At 40.7% G+C, this 17882-nt stretch overlaps 2 protein-coding genes across 3 annotated transcripts in view; one reads left to right on the top strand and one right to left on the bottom strand.

Moving 5' to 3' along the window:
- The first annotated feature begins 9128 nt into the window (after positions 1 to 9128).
- On the top strand, positions 9129 to 12203 carry pnp5a (purine nucleoside phosphorylase 5a). 2 transcript variants are annotated; one of them, XM_079580680.1, is made up of 6 exons: positions 9129 to 9326; positions 9909 to 10078; positions 10393 to 10496; positions 10572 to 10747; positions 10851 to 11041; positions 11705 to 12203. In XM_079580680.1, exons 1-6 carry the CDS (start codon positions 9304 to 9306, stop codon positions 11920 to 11922), a joined length of 882 nt encoding a protein of 293 aa, XP_079436806.1. In that variant the 5' UTR covers positions 9129 to 9303; the 3' UTR covers positions 11923 to 12203. The 2 variants fall into 2 exon arrangements, with proteins under 2 accessions (XP_079436806.1, XP_079436807.1); XM_079580681.1 differs by lacking the exon at positions 11705 to 12203 and adding an exon at positions 11406 to 11465 and having other exon boundaries at positions 10851 to 11082.
- Positions 12204 to 12741: 538 nt separating this feature from the next.
- The window catches only part of capn1 (calpain 1), a 29201-nt gene continuing 24060 nt past the window's right edge, over positions 12742 to 17882 (bottom strand). Inside the window, exons 12-20 of the mRNA XM_079580422.1 lie at positions 17137 to 17176; positions 17001 to 17066; positions 16873 to 16930; positions 16737 to 16801; positions 15641 to 15709; positions 15395 to 15473; positions 15181 to 15297; positions 15026 to 15084; positions 12742 to 14108 (exon numbers count right to left, since the gene is read on the bottom strand). Of these exons, the coding sequence (XP_079436548.1) occupies positions 14082 to 14108; positions 15026 to 15084; positions 15181 to 15297; positions 15395 to 15473; positions 15641 to 15709; positions 16737 to 16801; positions 16873 to 16930; positions 17001 to 17066; positions 17137 to 17176 (580 nt within the window). The 3' untranslated portion in view covers positions 12742 to 14081. The remainder of the gene's footprint in view (positions 14109 to 15025; positions 15085 to 15180; positions 15298 to 15394; positions 15474 to 15640; positions 15710 to 16736; positions 16802 to 16872; positions 16931 to 17000; positions 17067 to 17136; positions 17177 to 17882) is intronic.

Here is a 17882-nt window from a genome sequence, read left to right as displayed (position 1 = left end):
ACAAAGTAGGGTGTTGGAAATAAAACTTTCTATGAGAGGCTCAGGTCATTCTGTTATGCTATTGGGCAAGACACTTTTGTCCCTCAATGGTTAAAGGGATAGTTCAGGATTTTTGACATAGGGCTTAATTTCCTAGTTATCCAGAGTGTTGTTGATTTCTGGACATACATATTTTTTGTTACTTCATTCAGTCTTTATATTTGAAGAGTTTAGTGGTGCTAGGCTAGTGCTAGGCTAGTGCATGTCTATGGTAACTAGTAGCCTGCATTAAAAACCTCTTCAAAATCATGGGGTCGTCCTCCAAACGTTGCCATATCTGATTTGTAGAAAGCTCCTTTGTGAATTCCACGTGTAGTAATGTCGGCCGCAGGTAAACAAACTGGATCCGGTAACCGAGCAGATCACTCCGCCTCTGCGTAGCTAACAACCAGGAAGCTGATGCTGCTCAAATATAAGTTATTTTAAAAGCAAAATGGTTATATTTCCAAAATTATTCAGTCAACACAGACATTTATATGGGTCGTCTGGTGTTATAAGTGATTTTCCTCAGGTGCACTGTGCTTGGGTTAGACTGTTTTTTAATGCAGGCTACTAGTTACCATAGACATGCGCTAGCCTAGCATTAGCCTAGCATCACAAAACTCTTCAAATATAAGGACTGCATAAGTTAAAAAAAAATATGGATCTCCAGAAATCAACAACACTCTGGATAACAAGGATGTGAGGCCTAATGTCAAAAATCCTGAACTATCCCTTTAAGACGGAGAACCCAAACCTGCCATCTCTGCTTCGATCCAAACTAGTTCTGAAGCAAAGGCTCTTTGTAATAAATCTTATCTTGTCATAACCTAAATATTATGTCCTTGGCCCATTATTGACTTTCCAAAACGGTCACAGCAAAATTGAATTTCTGTTCTGCAAAATAGATCAATAGGCGGCGGTTATCGGCTGCGCGTTGTAGACATAAGGTAAACAAGTTCTAAAATGCACAGACAGTAAAGAATCTGCCTGCTGCTTTATCTGTGTTTAAATCGGCCTTTTATATAAGCGCCTGCAAACACACACTGTCATCCAGCTGTGGCATTTGTCACTGCAGTAAAACCAGTGACCCAGTGTCAGTGCGAATGAGCTTTACATAATGTGAGGACCGTCTGTACCTTTCACTGATTAACCGCGTCGTTAATCCTGCAATTAAGGTTTACAATGGAACGCAAAGGACAGGCATACAGTTATACAGGGAACAGTGAGATCAACAAGGAATTTCCACTGTAAACACAACGTTCAGATGATAACAACCCAACTCTCATATTTGGTTTGTCTTGCTGTTGCCATGTAGGAATGTCATCTGCAAAATCTCTATTACAGGGTCTCCAACTTTTTACTTCAACTATTGTTTAAATGTCAGTGAGCTGTTTATGCTCCGTAACTCTGCAACTTGAGCTTCCCCTTTATACTTTACTATTTAGCCTACTTGAATGTCTGCAGATTGTGACTCACATGTTCAGAACAAAAGAAACATTGGATCCGAAATGTGACTCATCAAGCGTATCAGGACATGTAGAAAGTCTGTGGTTGGATAGAACTCTGTTAAACAGTAAATGCTTTCAAAATCAGACTCAATCCAATACGTTTTGTCTTTATTTCAGGTGATCAGTTATTTGACCTCTATTTAACCTGAACGGTCCCACTGAGATTTGGAGTCTCTTTTCCTAGGGAGTCCTGGCCATGGGGGAACCTATTGTATATATTTTTAGTTGCAGGCCATGCTTGATGGACAGTTTTTGTAGTGTGGGAGTATATCTGGTTCGGCTCAAAAAAATTTTTATTTGCTTCTTTGTTTTTGGTTTTTTACGCTGGATGCTCTTCTTGTTGTGACTCTACATATTTATAAAGCCGCACAGTGGAACGTCTTAACGCCCGCCTTTAATTGAGTGCATTTTGTCCATTCCAGTTCAGCTGTACCCAAATCTAAAAGCTTCTTTACTGGACCTTACAGCCTAGTTTAATGCCTCATTTGAAAGCTAAAGCCTACAAAACTGGTCTAAACAGACCTTTTTCCCCGTGATTTTTTCCCCCATAGCATAATTGCCACATTATTGTGGCCTTTTTTGTCACTCTTTAGTTGTGTTTTTTCCTCATTTACATCTCCTTTTTGTCATTCTTTTGTTGCGTTTTCGTCCTTGTTTTTTCAAAGAAGAAGAAGAAGGAGATCCAGAGTTGCAATCAATTTTCACCAACATCTTGCACATTGATGGGAGAGCGTGACCACTGTGCAAAGCCTTCTCCAGCACATTTTTGTTGTGTTTTTATCCTCATTTTCATCTAATTTTTGTCATTCTTTTGCTGCATTTTTGTCCTTGTTTTTGTCTCGTTTTGTCACTCTTTGCCGCTTTTTACAGAAACTTTTAGATTTGGGTAAAGTCAAACTGGAGAAAATGTGCTCAGTGTAGGTGGAGGTTAAGAGGTTAAGGGTATCTGTTACTGTCACAAGAGCAACATGCTCTCAGCTACACAATGCTATATAATAAAGGCATCTATTTTTTCTGGGATTTTTCAACAGCAAAAGCCCCTATAGTGAAATACATGCTTGCATATAATTCTGTTCGGTTTTAATTGTGAATGTGTTATAGAACCATATAAACATCAGCTTTTCCCACATGCTTTGACCTGAGAATCCTGTTCACAGAGTAATCCGTCCGTTTGCTGAGCCACTAAATCAATGATACGATGCGCCCCTCTGTGAAGCATGTGATCAACACGAAACATGTGCAGGCCATTTTCTGTCAATCACTCGCTCTCCATCACGAACAGATCCACGAGTTGAATTCTACCATACCTTCAGTCACCTGGGGTCAAGCTGCACTTCACCCATTATGCATTCACACGAATCAGAGAGATTAAAGCCACATTGTGGAGCATTTCAGGTTACAGTGTACCTGTATGTTGCAATGTTACAGGAGCAGCTAACTGACCCAAAACCTTGAACCTTCAAAACAAACATTCCAGAAATACTAAACATGCTCCTAATGCTCAGCTACACAGACACAATGCTACGTTTACAGAGCGTTATTAAAAGGAATCACTTAAAGGGATCTAATGTATTAAAATGTTGATGTTGTGCTCCTGGTAAAGTCAAGAGTCAGATCTGAGGAGCCTGTTCACTATAGACACAAACAAAACAAAACACACCTATACAAATAAATACTTGTGTTCTATTCTATTTATCAAGTTGTATTAATGTAAAAAACAAAGTAAAACAGGGCAGGTCAAATCTTGTGTCGCAAAATAAACAAACTTTAAAGTGGGTCAACTTTCGATTTACCTTCACAAACCAACGTCTGTGTACATTGGTTTCGGCCTTGACTGATTCCAGTGACCTGATTTTTTTTTTTTAGAGTTCAAGACAGTGAGGTGCTAAGTGTAACTCCTACTGTACTCATACTTAAAGGTACACTGCGCAACATTTTGAACTATACTGTTGCTGGCAAAAAAAACAAAACATGCTCCTAATGACCAGCTCAACACAGAAAATGCTATTACTGCAGTGTGTAATAAAAGAATGGATGAAGAGTTAACCTGCTTAAATCTCATATTCTACTGCACATCTCCATGGAAACCACTCCGGGTTAAGTTTACAGTCATATCTTAGGAGGGGTGAGCCTCATAATGTTTTTTTTTTTTTTTTTTCAATGATGTCAATCTGTCATAAAATAAATGTTTGTATTTCAATTTTATTTATTGGGTAAAATTCTACGCGGTGTGGCTTTAAGTTACTAAGACAATTGTGCAATGTATTTGTGTATGCAGTATTAGGTTTGTACTTGTAAAATTGTACCAGTAGTTAACCTAAGCACAGAGGGAGAATGTAATTCATTATTGAGGGTTAATTTAGTCTTATTCAGTCTTTTTTTCAGTTTCATGCACCTTTATTCTGGTCTATAAGTCTTATAAGTCTCAAATTACGCTTCATCATTCATCACAAGACAGAAGGCAGAAAATAAGCTCAGAACTAGAACTTGTGACCTGACGCCTTCTCTTCCACCAGTAAATCTAAGCATGACTCCATTATCAAGCTTTGAAAATGCGCAGGATGATCAATGGTATGTGTGTCCAATTAGGAAATGCTATTTGCCAACGGTCTCCTGACGCTGTATCCCGTGCTTCTCAAACAAATGAATTATGCATCTTTACAATTATGTATTTAGCTTTTCAGGATGAAATGTGAGATAAATGTGTCCAAAAGGGTGGGGGTGTGCAATGATCTGGCAAATTTCTTTCAACTCCTCTTTTCATCCTCAAGGCTTGAACTGGTCTAAGAGGGATTTGTCATTCAATGAGCCACACGCTGTGTCTGGAGAAGACATTGCAGATGACCAGTTAGTGGTTAGTCATATCAAAGTATGGTGGACAGACTAGAAATACAATGAAGAAGAAGAAGAAGGAGGAGGCGGAGGAGGAGGAGGAGGAGGAGAGAGATAAGAAGAAGAAGAAGAAGAAGAAGAAGAAGAAGAAGAAGAAGAAGAAGAAGAAGAAGAAGAAGAAGAAGAAGAAGAAGAAGAAGAAGAAGAAGAAGAAGAAGAAGAAGAAGAAGAAGAAGAAGAAGAGAGAGAAGGAGGAGGAGAAGGAAAAGGAAAAGAAGAAGAAGAAGAAGAAGAAGAAGAAGGAGTAGAAGAAGAAGAAGAAGAAGAAGAAGAAGAAGAAGAAGAAGAAGAAGAAGAAGAAGAAGAAGAAGAAGAAGAAGAAGAAGAAGAAGAAGAAGAAGAAGAAGAAGAAGAAGAAGAAGAAGGACGAGGAGGAGGAGGAGGACGAGGAGGAGGAGGAGGACGAGGAGGAGGAGGAGGACGAGGAGAGAGAGAGAGAAGAAGAAGAAGGAGAGAAGAGAGAAGAAGGAGGAGGAGGAGGAGAAGAAGAAAGAGAAGGAGGAGAAGTAGAACAAGAACAAGGAGGAGAAGAAGAAGAAGAAGAAGAAGAAGAAGAAGAAGAAGAAGAAGAAGAAGGAGAAGGAGAAGGAGAAGGAGAAGGAGAAGGAGAAGGAGTAGAAGAAGAAGAGAGAGGAGAAGGTGGAGGAGAAGGAGAAGAAGAAGAAGCAGAAAGAGAAGGAGGAGAAGAACGAGGAGAATTAGAAGAAGAATCTATTGCAATGTCAAAAGATCTAGTGTTGCAATAATTTTTCACCAACATGTCGCATTGATGGGAGAGTGTGACCACTGTGCAAAGCCTTCTCCAGCACATCCCACAGATTCTCAATGGGGTTAAGATCTGGACTCGGCCAATCCACTCTTTCACAAGGTGAGCCCCATGAATCCTGGCTTTGACACTTTGGAATAAGCCCCCTTTTTTACGTATTGCCTTGTGGATGTCCAATCAGCAGTTAGCGGGTAGCAGGATGGGAGACCAGCAGCCGAGAATCCCGGTGAGTGAAGTGAGAGTGACCACCAGAGCGTTGGTGAGATAAAGGTGTGTCTCGCTCACAATGGAGGGAAACAGAATCAACCTTGCAGATAATCGGCGAAGGACACAACGAACTGAATGGTGTGAAAACAGGACACATAATTTACTTCAAATGACTAATCCCATGTCCCAACCGTAACCCACAATAAAGACTGTCAAAGTGCAACTATTTATGAGTTCTAGGAAAGCTCCTGCAATCATTCACTCATTTATCCATAGGTGCATTATTTTGTGACTGGGCTGCTTTACTGAATCCTAAATTAAAACGAAAAGCTGCATATCTGTGTCCCTTAAACCCTGCCCTTGATCCCCCAGACCGAATTGAATTGACCTGAAAACTGTGGGAAAGGTACAGTCTGCGAACTCTGCTCTGTGATTGGCCCGAGCCTGAGGCGTAATATCCACAACGGTGGAGGGGCGTTCATACAGGGCAAAGGGGATTTGTTTGTATTGGGCCTGTATTATCAGCCAAAGTCAACAGCCTACATTGACCCCACGGTGTTCAGCTGATACAGACGCCCCCCCCCCCCCAGCCCAAACAGAGGTCGCCCAGTCGGAAGTCATATGTCACTTAAGCGGCGGTGACAACAGAGCGGACGTCACGCTGTATGTTGTGGTCGTTTTTTCTGTTTTGACTCAGGTCTGACAAAAACAAAGCTCCACGTCAGTACGTCCTCGCAGATTAGCTTCACGGCTCTCTCAGTACGCACATGTAGGAAAGTAGGGGGGGATCACGTGGCATCATGATACTGTAAAGAGCTTTTTGAGTCAATATTGACGAAGAGGACAAGCCATTATTCTACATTACTGATGTTTGGACCTGGTTTATGGTTAATATCTCTGTAATTACAAGGCCTATCCAAACAACTTACATTAATCTTGCGAAGTCTGATCCAGATAGACTTACATTCAAACAACCCTTCACGTATGTTTGTGATGAGCAAATAACATTGGGTTCAAATCTTTCCGTTATTTTGCTCAATGTTTTGCATAATAGAGGACCTTTAAAATGCGTATCTGTGAATGAGTCATGACTCAACGAAATGAAAAATTATGTACGTGGTTTCTGATGCAATGCAAAAAAATACTATCCTGAGAGCCAACTAAGGCTGACTTGCACTTGACCGCCAGTTGTTCTCTGCAGCTGCTCACAGGAACTAAAGGCTTTCACGGATTATGCAAGACCCCACGCTAAAACTAATGAATCAAGTGTTCTGTTCATGCAACGTCTAGAATACAGTATGAAGAGTTTCAAGCTTAGGTTAAACAACATTGTAAAAACACACGGCACTAAACTAGAAACATGGTGAGGATACCTACTAAAGATGGCTGTCATTGTTAGTAGGTAGGCCGATTCAAAATACAGGATCAGCCTGATTACAACTCCTATACTTACTCAATGCAAGACTTACCTTCATGTTGCCCAAGTACTTGTTGTAGTGGCATCTTTATTGGCCTTCAGAAACAGGGAAGTTCCTGACAAACAAAACATTGAACGTTATAAGTCATTGTGTTATGTACACCTTTCCACTAAATCTTCTTCAACTTCTTTGATGATAAGTGTCTTACATAAGTTGAAATAAATATTTAAAACACTGTCAGTTTCTACATAACCAGCCTTGAGCCATATGGGAATAATCGCAAAGTGTCGTTAATGGAATATATCCAGTCAAGGCTGTCTTATCTCTGTCTGTTACTGTATATTGATTACGGTTTCATGCATTTCACAACATTTATGGCACATCGAGTGTGGGGCCGGGGCATTTGCCCCGTGACTGTCCTGGTACGCTTCGAGCAGGGCTTCAAACTGGAACAAACAACACATTTAAAAAACTAAATATTGACATGTGGGTCATGTTCTCAATTTGAGGTCCCGATGTGAAAACTGTATCATTTGTCACAAGCTATTTCCATTATGCAATACAAAGATTAGAAGCTTATCTTTCTCTCGGCTTCACACTTTAAAGACTATCTCAAAGAAAACAAGAGTGATAAACATATCTTTATATCACACCATATAGTTTATTACATAGTACGTATAAACAATGTTACGTAGCAGCATCTTTTTGTTCAATCTACCGTTGAATAATTCAAAAGGGCATGTCATCCATTCATTCCCTGACAGCACTGACCTGGCACATCCGACCCAAATCACGTCAAGGTGCACGGTGGCGCAGCAGTTAGTCACAGACAGACTCAGGTAGAGAAGAATCAGATTGACAGATGGATCAGAGAGGTGCATTGGACTGTTGTGGTTAAGAGAGAGTTGAGTTGAGAGGCAAAGCTCTCGATTTACCGCTCAGTGTTCGTTCCTACCCTCACCCATGGTCATGAGACCTGGGTCATAACCGAATGGACAAAATACATATGCTAAAATGTAGCATTTAAAAAGGGCCATGCGGGGGTCAAAGCGAAATGAGTTTCCTCTACAGGGTGGTTGGTTGCACCCTGAGAAAGTTTGAGGAGTTCAGTCACCCGGGAGGAGCTCCGAGTAGAGCCGCTGCTCCTTCACGTTGAGAGGTGCCAGCTGAGGTGGCTTGGGCATCTATTTCGCTGCCTCCTGGACGTCTCCCGGACTGTCCCATTGGGCGGATGCCACTGGGAAGACCCAGGACATGCCGCAGGATCCTGCATGAACAGCTCGTGGGAAGTGTGCGTGGATAGAGAAGTTTAGGCATCTTTGCTCAGACTCCTGTCTCCGCAACCCGCCCCCGGATAAAGTGGAGGAAATTGATGGATGGATAGATAAACATTGAAAGAAATGTTGTTTGGGAAAGGCTCGTGAACCACTGTAAATTCTCCTATGACCCACTGACTCCTGGCTCAAAGTCTTGAGAGAGGTCCAGCAAGAAGACCTCTATCTCAGTGCCTGTACCGTGTTGGATTCCTCCAGGTGCTTTGATGTTCCCAACCACTAAAACATATACAATAGGTTCCCTTCTGGAACCAGGACCTCCTGCAAAAAGATGCATCTGAAATCGCAGTGGAACTTTCCAGGTTGAAAAAAGGCCAAATGAAAGAAAACTATTATAAGCGACTCTAAATTGTTGACAAAGTTGTAACATTTACATTAATTTACATTTAAACAAGGGATCGAAATGTTCTTTTACAATCTGAATTGTTCTGAATTTATGACCCATATGTTCAATGCCAATGGAGAATTATTAACTGAGGTTTGAGACATGTTGTCCTATAACGTTAACTTGTAGGTTCATATGATTAAGGAAGTACCTGGCAGCCCACTATCTATGTCCTTCTGTTTTATTGCCTAAAATTTCCTGCACTTTAAAAAAAAAAAAAAAAACACGCTGAAAGAACAACATTGGACACGTGATGTTCAAAACAATCAGGCAGCATCATCATGACACAGCCTGATGGGAATGACCATAAATAAGTAGTAAAATGAGTCTTACTTGATCTCTCTCTGATAAAATTCTTCCTAAACAGATTTACGCACCGATTAGTCAGACTTAACAGAGAAATTGCACTTTCTTTGATTGCCGGGAATAGACATTAAGCAAGCATACTTCTATGGAAATGACGGACTTCTTGAAGGTGTGTCTGCTCAGCCAATGGGGTTGCGCGACACACGTGCGTAACCAGTCGCTAGGGGAGGGGCAGGCGGCCCTATAATAAACCGAGCGGCAACTCTTCCGTTTCAGACTTGGACGAGAAAACCCACGAGCGACATCACTTTATCCTAAGAAGAAACCTTTCTACCTGTGAGAAGAGCTTACCTCAGCTGTCCGTTGAAGTAACTTTTTAAAGAACTGCTTGGGAGCTTTTGGACCTAAATTTTAACGATATTAAAAGTTTTCAATTTAGCATTCTTTTTTTCCTACCAATTCCAACATGTTTCCCGAGACTAACCAAAGGTAAGTGGATCAAAAACTCGTCCTATAAGTTATGACTTCTCCCTTTTCTTCGGACCACATGGCTGTCTGCCATATTTGAACAAGAGATGTGCGCACACCGGCATAGTTTGGTTAGGAGCCAAAAAGTTTATGCGCATGCGCTCTGGTGGGACCGTTCATTCTTTGGATCCCAAGAGAAGAAAAAAAGTTGGGTTCAGTGGGTTGGACTGTGTGAGCTAATCTTATATAACCCTGGGACTGGGGTTTTCTTTAGTTCTTGCACTTATTCTTACAATGGTCATATCAGGTCATCTATTTGTTGTCTATGTTTCAAATAAAAAGATTTGCTATTATAAGTTCCTACCTGAGCTTTCAAAAATGCTGCTACATCAGATATAAGACAGTACATACAGCCTTCTAAGCAAATTCTCTAAACAGTTTAAAGTGATCCAATGAAAGGCGCGTTTCTTCCAGTTCACTGCACAGCCATTCACAGCAGCCACCAGTGTATATTTAGTTAATCTGATTCTACAAAACGACATTGACCTGTTCCACCCCCGCCAACTCAATTCATTTGAACCTGTGACCTTCTCCTCGCTGCAGCTACAGCTACGACGACTGCAAAGGCACGGCGGACTGGCTCATGGCCCAGACCGACGTGCGCCCCACCATAGGCATCGTGTGCGGCTCGGGCCTGGGGGGGCTGGCGGACATGCTGAAGGATCAGGTGGCGTTCAACTACAAGGACATCCCCGACTTCCCGCAGAGCACCGGTGAGTGGAAGTGGATCGGAGGGTAGATGGTTCGAGTCCCTGCAAACTATGCTCTTTTAAAAGGTTTTAATGCAATCCAAAGTTGGTTGTGATCAATTTGATGAGGGTGACTTAGACTTGAGCCACTAGTTTGACTTGTTGAACTTGACTTGATGAAATGTGGGGGGGGGGGGGGAAATGAAGGAAACAGGAACTCATAGATTGATTTGTGGCCAATTTCTTGAAACTTAACTTTTGTGACTTCCCAGCTCTTCAAACTTGTTACAACACTTTTGTCACGCTGTATAATTGACAAAAGTATTTCCTCTTCACAGTTCACGGACACGCTGGGAGGCTGGTGTTTGGGACGCTCAAAGGCAGGCCCTGTGTCTGCATGCAAGGACGCTTCCACCTGTACGAGGGATACTCCATTCAAAAGGTGTGGTTTTTGGGCAGATCCAAGACTCACACGCAAAAGTCTACAAAGCAGCTAAGTTTCTCTCTTTGCATCCAGATCACGCTTCCGATGCGCATCTTCAAGCTGCTCGGGGTACAGACGGTGATTCTGACGAACGCGGCCGGCGGACTCAACGAGGACTTCAAAGTCGGGGACGTTATGAGCATCAAAGACCACATCAACGTGCCGGGGATGGTCGGCTTCAACCCACTGGTCGGCGCCAACGACGACAGGTACCATTTTCCAAAGCCGCCTTCCACTTTATTGATCGCCTCCTTCTCTTGCTTTGTGAAACCCAGAGTCGTCCATGCTCACTGACTCTCCTCCCCTGTGCAGGTTCGGCGTGCGTTTCCCCTGCATGTCCGACGCGTACGACAGAGAACTCAGACAGCTGGCCATGAACGTCGCGCAGGAGTTGGGCTACGAGGACTTCATGAAGGAAGGGGTCTACTGCGTTCTGGGCGGGCCTTCCTTCGAGACCATCGCAGAGTGCAGGCTGGTGTACCGGCTGGGCGCTGACGCAGTGGGTGAGTGGCAAGAACGCAAGAGTTTACACTTTAGACCAGTGGTTCCCAACGTTTTTTTTGTCTTTCGTACCCCTTTGGACTTTCAGTGGTCAACTGTGTACCCCCTACCGCAAGGGTGTTATAGTTTATTTTGAAAGTAATGACTTAAAAGTGGCATTTGCAAGAAAAAGGACAATGTCGCAGTCAAAATAAACCTAAAATTCTCCCAAAGCAACACATTTTACTGAAAGATATAGCTTTTCCTATAAAAATGATGTTACATTCTCCCCTTTTTCAATCTGAAATAGTTCCAAGTACCCCCTTCCTAGGTCCTCGAGTACCCCTGGTTGGGAAACACTGCTTTAGACAACGGATCAATCCCGAGGGGTCACGGAGGCTGTTTGTGCCTATTCACCTGTGATAGTGAACTTGATCAAATGTACTGAAGCTCCGACTTGGACAGTTTTACAATCAATGACACAACCGATCAACCTCTACCTTTAAACTCATTGATTTTGGAAGATCTTTAAGTTAAGAAATATGTCTGGGGGGTTACTTTACTTCACACTTTACCCTGAACTCCAACTCCTTATGTTGACCTTTTCTTCCAAACTGATAAGAAAGCGAGAATAACATGGCATAAAAAAAGATTCTGTATTCATTATTGTCATGCCCCTGCTGCAGGTATGAGCACGGCCCCCGAGGTGATCGTCGCCCGGCACTGCGGCATGCGCGTCTTCGCACTGTCGCTGATCACGAACCAGTCCGTGATGGACTATGACAGCGAGGAGAAGGCCAACCACGAGGAGGTGCTGCAGACGGGGAAGCACCGCGCCGAGCAGCTGGAGAAACTCGTGTCCACGATGGTGACGAGGATCGAGCACAACAACAACTATGCCTAAAAAGATTGACCCGGCACGACGTGTGTACGGTTCGGTGCAAAGGTTTCAGGGAGGTTTGGGGAAACTAGGAGGAACGAAAGGTCGGCGAAATCAGTGTCAGGCCACAGGCAAATGTTGGGGATCGTTATATTGATGTGTTTTCAGTCACATGACTTTTCTCCCGTTATGGACCCCTTATGAGCACTTTTGGACAAAGACTTTGTAGTTCAGTAGTAGTAGATACAAAGTGTCCTGCTGTACCATTAAATAGTCAAAGTTTTTTTTTTACTTTTTAGAGACAGAAGTAATTCTTTGGCAGACTCCTTATTGATACAGGACAACGTTCTCTGGTCGTAGCCGCCTTCAGCCCCTCATCCTCCTGCTAAAACCTTTGCTCAAGGCTGTATGTTGTGACTTTGTAAAATAATATGAAAAAGATCAAATGTAACATTATCATTTATCCACTTTACCCTTTATTTTTGTGCCGTTTTTAGTTGTAGGTCAAAATGTCTGTCATCTGAGAAATCTTAATCATCGAGGTGCACCTTTTACCATTCCTGAAACAGTGGTTTCCAGATGAAAATTGTCTTTTTATAACTTAAAATGTATTTGTTCTAACTTAAAGTATTTAATCAGCTTGTACAAATGTAACTTAACAATGAACAACGATTTGTAGGAAGATTTTGTTTTAAACTGTACATTTTGGACTGTTTTTTATATATGAATCTTGTTACTAAAAGGTATTTATTACAATATTTAATCTCTGTGTCGAGTTTTTATTGAATGAAGTCCATTTGTCTTTACTGTTCAAACCAAATTTATTTTCAAAAGTATGAAAGTAAAGCAAACCTTTACATGAAACACATTGCAGAAGATAACTGTAAACAATAAAATTGATATATGGCAGAACAATCCTGATACTGCCCAATGCAGGCATTATAGAAAATTGGCAGTCTCGCACAAGTCATTGTGAACATAATTAGGCATTTTCAAAATAAGAGTATCCCACAGGCTACTTAAACTTTGTGTAGAGTAATATTCTTTACTAAAATGCTTCATAATCAAAGGCTTTGACTTTACTAAAGACATAACTGAATGACCAACGGCCCATCGAAGCCACTTTAATATCTCCCAATCAGAAACAGAAACACATGACCTCACCCGTCATTAAGCCTCAATGGTGAAGAAGTGGCACAATATTTAAAAGTCCAACATTTGCTCCCATGGTTAAATAAAGCAGGCAGACATTTTGTACTTCACACCGCATGCATACAAATGTCCTACACAACGCTACACCTTCACCCAAAACAACTTGTTCCCTTCAAATAGGCAAAATTATAATGTACAAAGCTCCCTTTGATATTCACTTTCAGAGGCGTTTGAAAAGTTCATCCTTTGGCCATAAAAGTGCCATGCATAAAATAGAACCATATTGAAAAGTACATTTGTCATCACATCTACAGCTCAGATCTGGAAAAACGGCATTTTGTGTCGATGCCGGACCAGCAGTGTCGCTACAAAGGCAAGTTTTTAACATTCAAATTAGCACGAGATGTTGCCCTAAGTACAGTACTGACTTTGACATCAATCAGAATCTGAAATAGTTGCGTCAGGCTTGCAGCACATTTACAGGCAGTGCTTAATGTCTTCTATGTGAAACATGTGAGAAAGTAGACAATATAATAACATCACTCACTAACATCATTATGCAAAACGCGGTTTCCGTAAACATTTGTTGCCCGATCTGATTGCAAACTTGTCTGTTAATCTTTGGAAATACTAATTGATTGTTTGGCGGCGGAAATAATATTGTTAGATTGAAAAAACGCAATAAAAATTGTATGCATGTAAATTTGCTTTAGGTGCAGTTTGTAAACATTTTTCTATATAATAAGTACTTTCTCAAGTGCCGTCAAAATGTCAATTATATAAAGACAATACTGTGCACCCAGCTTGACATGAACATCAATTGGAAGTGTTTTGGCTATTATGATTATTATTATTATATACTTGGCTGCTTATAGACATTGCTCATTGATAGTTCTGATCTTAAACTAACTGTACATTTTGGCACTTGTCCAATGGGCACCGCAGTTCGTCTTTGAAGCAGTGGCCCCTGGAGCTGGAAAAGGCACTTCTGTAAAACACTGCAGCCGGCGACAGTCACAGTCCGGTCAGCTCTACGCAAACATGGTCAGCATAATCCACTGGGGAGAGAGAAGGACACACACAAATTAGCACAAGACAAAGACAAACAAAGACAGGCCTAGATAAGGGTGTACATCAGAGTACATGTATATCAGTCTGGCATCGGTAAAAAAGTTTAGGTGCTGCTGGTATCGAAAAAATGGAAGTATCGAAAGTAGGAACAGAAAAAAGAAATCTTCTCTCTTAAGATCCAAGTTTTGATGCTGGCGTGACTTGATTGTTTCAGCTCAAATAAATTATTCCCCCTCCCAATTTTGTGCCCAATGTTTGCCCCATTTCTCATGTTTTTATTTTTCTTATTTTTTTTTTCTCGTTTACCCAATTTTTTCCACTTATTTTTGGTCATTTTTTAATTACTAATATTATCTCAATTTCCCCCAATTTTTTCCCTATTTTTTCCCATTTTCACCTAATTTTAAAAAAATATTTTTTAAACCTGTTTTATCTTTTCTTATTTCCAATTTTTCTTGTTTTCCCAATGTTTTCCTCATTTTTGCAAAATTCTTATTCTAATATTTTGCCCATTTGCAGATCTTCCATACATTATTGCCCTCTGGTTTTCTGGTTCTAGATGACAAATATCTTAGTACAGGCATTGGAAAAAGACGTTAAAACTATGTATTTTTCCTCCCCCTACATGTTCCAGCAATGTCTTATGGTGTAAAATTAACTCACCACAACTGCCTCTTAATATAGAAGAGCTTAATATAGAAGCTGCAGTTACGCGCAAGACCTGAGGTGGCAGTAGTGAGTATAAAATAACCAACTTGCGTCTAGTACTGGTGCGTTAATCATGCGAATCTTTTGAAATTGGCAAAGTGAGCAAGTTTGACCAGGAAATGTAAGTATCAATTCTGAAATAACTTCCACAATACTTAAAGAAGCGTGGTGTATGATTCCTGCGAGTGAAAATTACCTGGACGAAATCTAGTTCTATAATATTATCTCTATCTGTGTCCAAAGTCTGGAAGGTTTCTGCAAAACAGTAAGACAAAACAAATCAGTCTTTATCCTACAAAGCTGAATAAAAAAAAAAGAAGGTCCACCATTTAGATTTCAAGAATTACTCACTGTACATAGTCTCCAATCGAACCAGACACGTGACAAAGTTATCAAAGTCCACGGTCATGTCTGCCTCTGTGTAACGGAGGATGATGAGTTGGAAGATGTGGTTGTTCAAGTTGAAACCTGGGGAAAGTTATGTAATTGTAAATACCGTACAAAGTTCTCAATGCAACATGAATTAACTGTTTTAATCTGTTTTGCAAATGATAGTTGAAAGTACCTGCAGACCCCAGAGCCTTCCTCATCTCATAGGAGCTCATTGTGCCCGATTTATCACAGTCAAACTCTCTGAAAATGGTCTATAATTTCAGACAGACAAGAGAAAACGAGGTGATCAAGGAGGTGGAAAGAACACCGTGCCCCCGTTTGAGTTATTGGCAACGTTTCAGAACAAACACCGTAATGACAAGAGAACATGAAACCCGTCTAAAATCAACAACAGCCTAAAGTCAACAGCAGCACTCACCAAGTACCGTTTAATCTTCTCCCAGAGGACGTGGAATTCAGTCAGGCCGAGTTTGCCGCTGCCGTCTTTCTGAATAAGGACGATGTTAAAGGAAAGCGAGCGCCAAAATATTACTTGAGAAAAGCAACAAGACAACGCATAAGAACAACAAAAATGAACCTGCAGCATTATCCTTTTCATAATGTCATGACTAGGGCTGGGTACCGACAAATGATACCATTAACTACTAATGGAATCTAAAAAAATGTCAAAAGCAGATACTGGACAAAAATATCTTCTATTTCTAGATCCAAGTTTTGATGCTGTTTGGCCCAGGACACCATTAAAGGGGCTAGATACAAGTTGGTCATTTTATACTCACTACTGCCACCACAGGTCATACGCGTAACTGCAGCTTCTATATTGAGCTCGTGCATGACGGCAACACCTTTCTGAGTGACAGTGCAGGATTTTAGAGGCAGTTGTGGGGAACAGGTTTGGGCTCATTCTACACTTAAGGACATGGCTGGAACACGTAGGGGGAGGAAAATACACAATTTAAACATTTTTAAACTCGGTATAGTCCCTGGTTGAGAAACCTGGTTGTTTCAGATCAAATAGATTATTTTTTCCCAATTTTCTTTTAATCTTTCCCCTATTTCCCCTTCTTTTTTTTTGCCCAATGTTTGCCATGATTTTTTCTCGTTTTCCCATTTTTTCCCCCTCATTTTTGCTCATTTGTTATTACTAATATTTTCCCTATAACACCAAATTTTTTCACATTTTTCCCAATTTCCCCCCCATTTTTTCCCTATTTCTGCCACTTTTTAAAAAAAAAATTAGTTACAAAATTATTCCCCATTTTTGACACAATTCTTGATATTGGAGTTGAATCCGATATTGTAAATTTGCAGATATTCCACACATTATTTCTGTTTTCTGGTTCTAGATGACAAATATGTAAGAACAAGTATCGGAATAGGTATCGGTATCGAAAACCAAGTATCATTAAAGTACCAGTATCGAAGAAAAAAAAAAGTAGCGGTACTCAGCCCTTGTTATGACCGGTTTGTAAAGAACATTGTCCCTTCAAAATAAAAGCAGAAATGAAGGATACATCCATAAGGTTGATCATGCTGCGACAGGACTCTTTTGTAAATCCATCGGTCTTCAAATCTTTGTCTGTTCAAACATAAAATAAAAAAATACATTACACAACAAGCATTATTTAACAACATGCAAGTTTTACTCACGTTTGCCGATGATTCTGTTGAGAATAGTCTGCAGCTCGGAAACACTGATCTCCATGTCCTGCCGTAAACATTATTTAAGCTATTTTTAAATAAAATGCACTTCTGACAAATAGACAAGAATATCTCACCGCTCCCGCCAACTGTCTGAACAAGCTTTTAAAACCAGCGTCGATCTGGCTTTCATCGAGAAAATTCTGAAATACATAAAGAGACGCTTAATATAAATGAATAGTGACGAGGGGTTTATAATGTGCAGCGTCTTACGTCTTTCGGGAGCTCTGCTTTGATGTCATCGTCCATTTCTCTGAAGAGGAGAGAAAGACAGTTGTAAATAAATAAAAACAGACTTTATAGACTTTAGACACTGCATTTACAAGGTTTTAATTTCATTTGAAGGAGGATATATCTTTTAAAAATCTCTACTTGGGAGAAAATATCAAATAAATACCAAAAGCAGCATCTTAACCTGATCTCTCTCTTGCTAGTAACAGTTTTAGTGAAGCTCTTCTCAGAAACTATGGCCTCAGGCGGGGGGGGGCACCAGTGGTCAGAAGCATCACACTGACTATGACCAAAACAGCATTGATCAAAAGACACTGTAAGAATGAGAGAAAGTAGGGCCCGACTGATATGGATTTTTGGGGCTTGATGCCGATATGAAGGGGGTTGGTCGATAGCTGATACAGAGGCTGATACTGTATTTTTCTTTTTGGGGGCATATGTGTTCAGTCTTAGTAGATACCTGCACACAAGCCTGCTGTCAATGTGAAAATAACAAATATGTGAATGATACATTTTGATCTATATAAGTCGCACCTGAGTATAAGTCGCACCCCCAGCCAAACTATGAAAAAAAGTTCAACTTGCAGTCGGGAAAATACGGTATTGTAAGTAATTTAACTGGATTTTTAAAATCTCTCTAATAGCTAATTGTTAAACATTTTTTATTATAGTAAAGGTTTCAATCATAGCAATATAATGTATCCAATAGCGGTCGACGGGGTGGGTTT

The sequence above is a fragment of the Gobius niger genome, assembly GCF_951799975.1.
Source record: "Gobius niger genome assembly, chromosome: 21".
Classification (NCBI taxonomy): Eukaryota; Metazoa; Chordata; class Actinopteri; order Gobiiformes; family Gobiidae; genus Gobius; species Gobius niger.
Note: the sequence above shows the minus strand (reverse complement) of the source record. Positions and strands in the feature narration are given on the sequence as shown.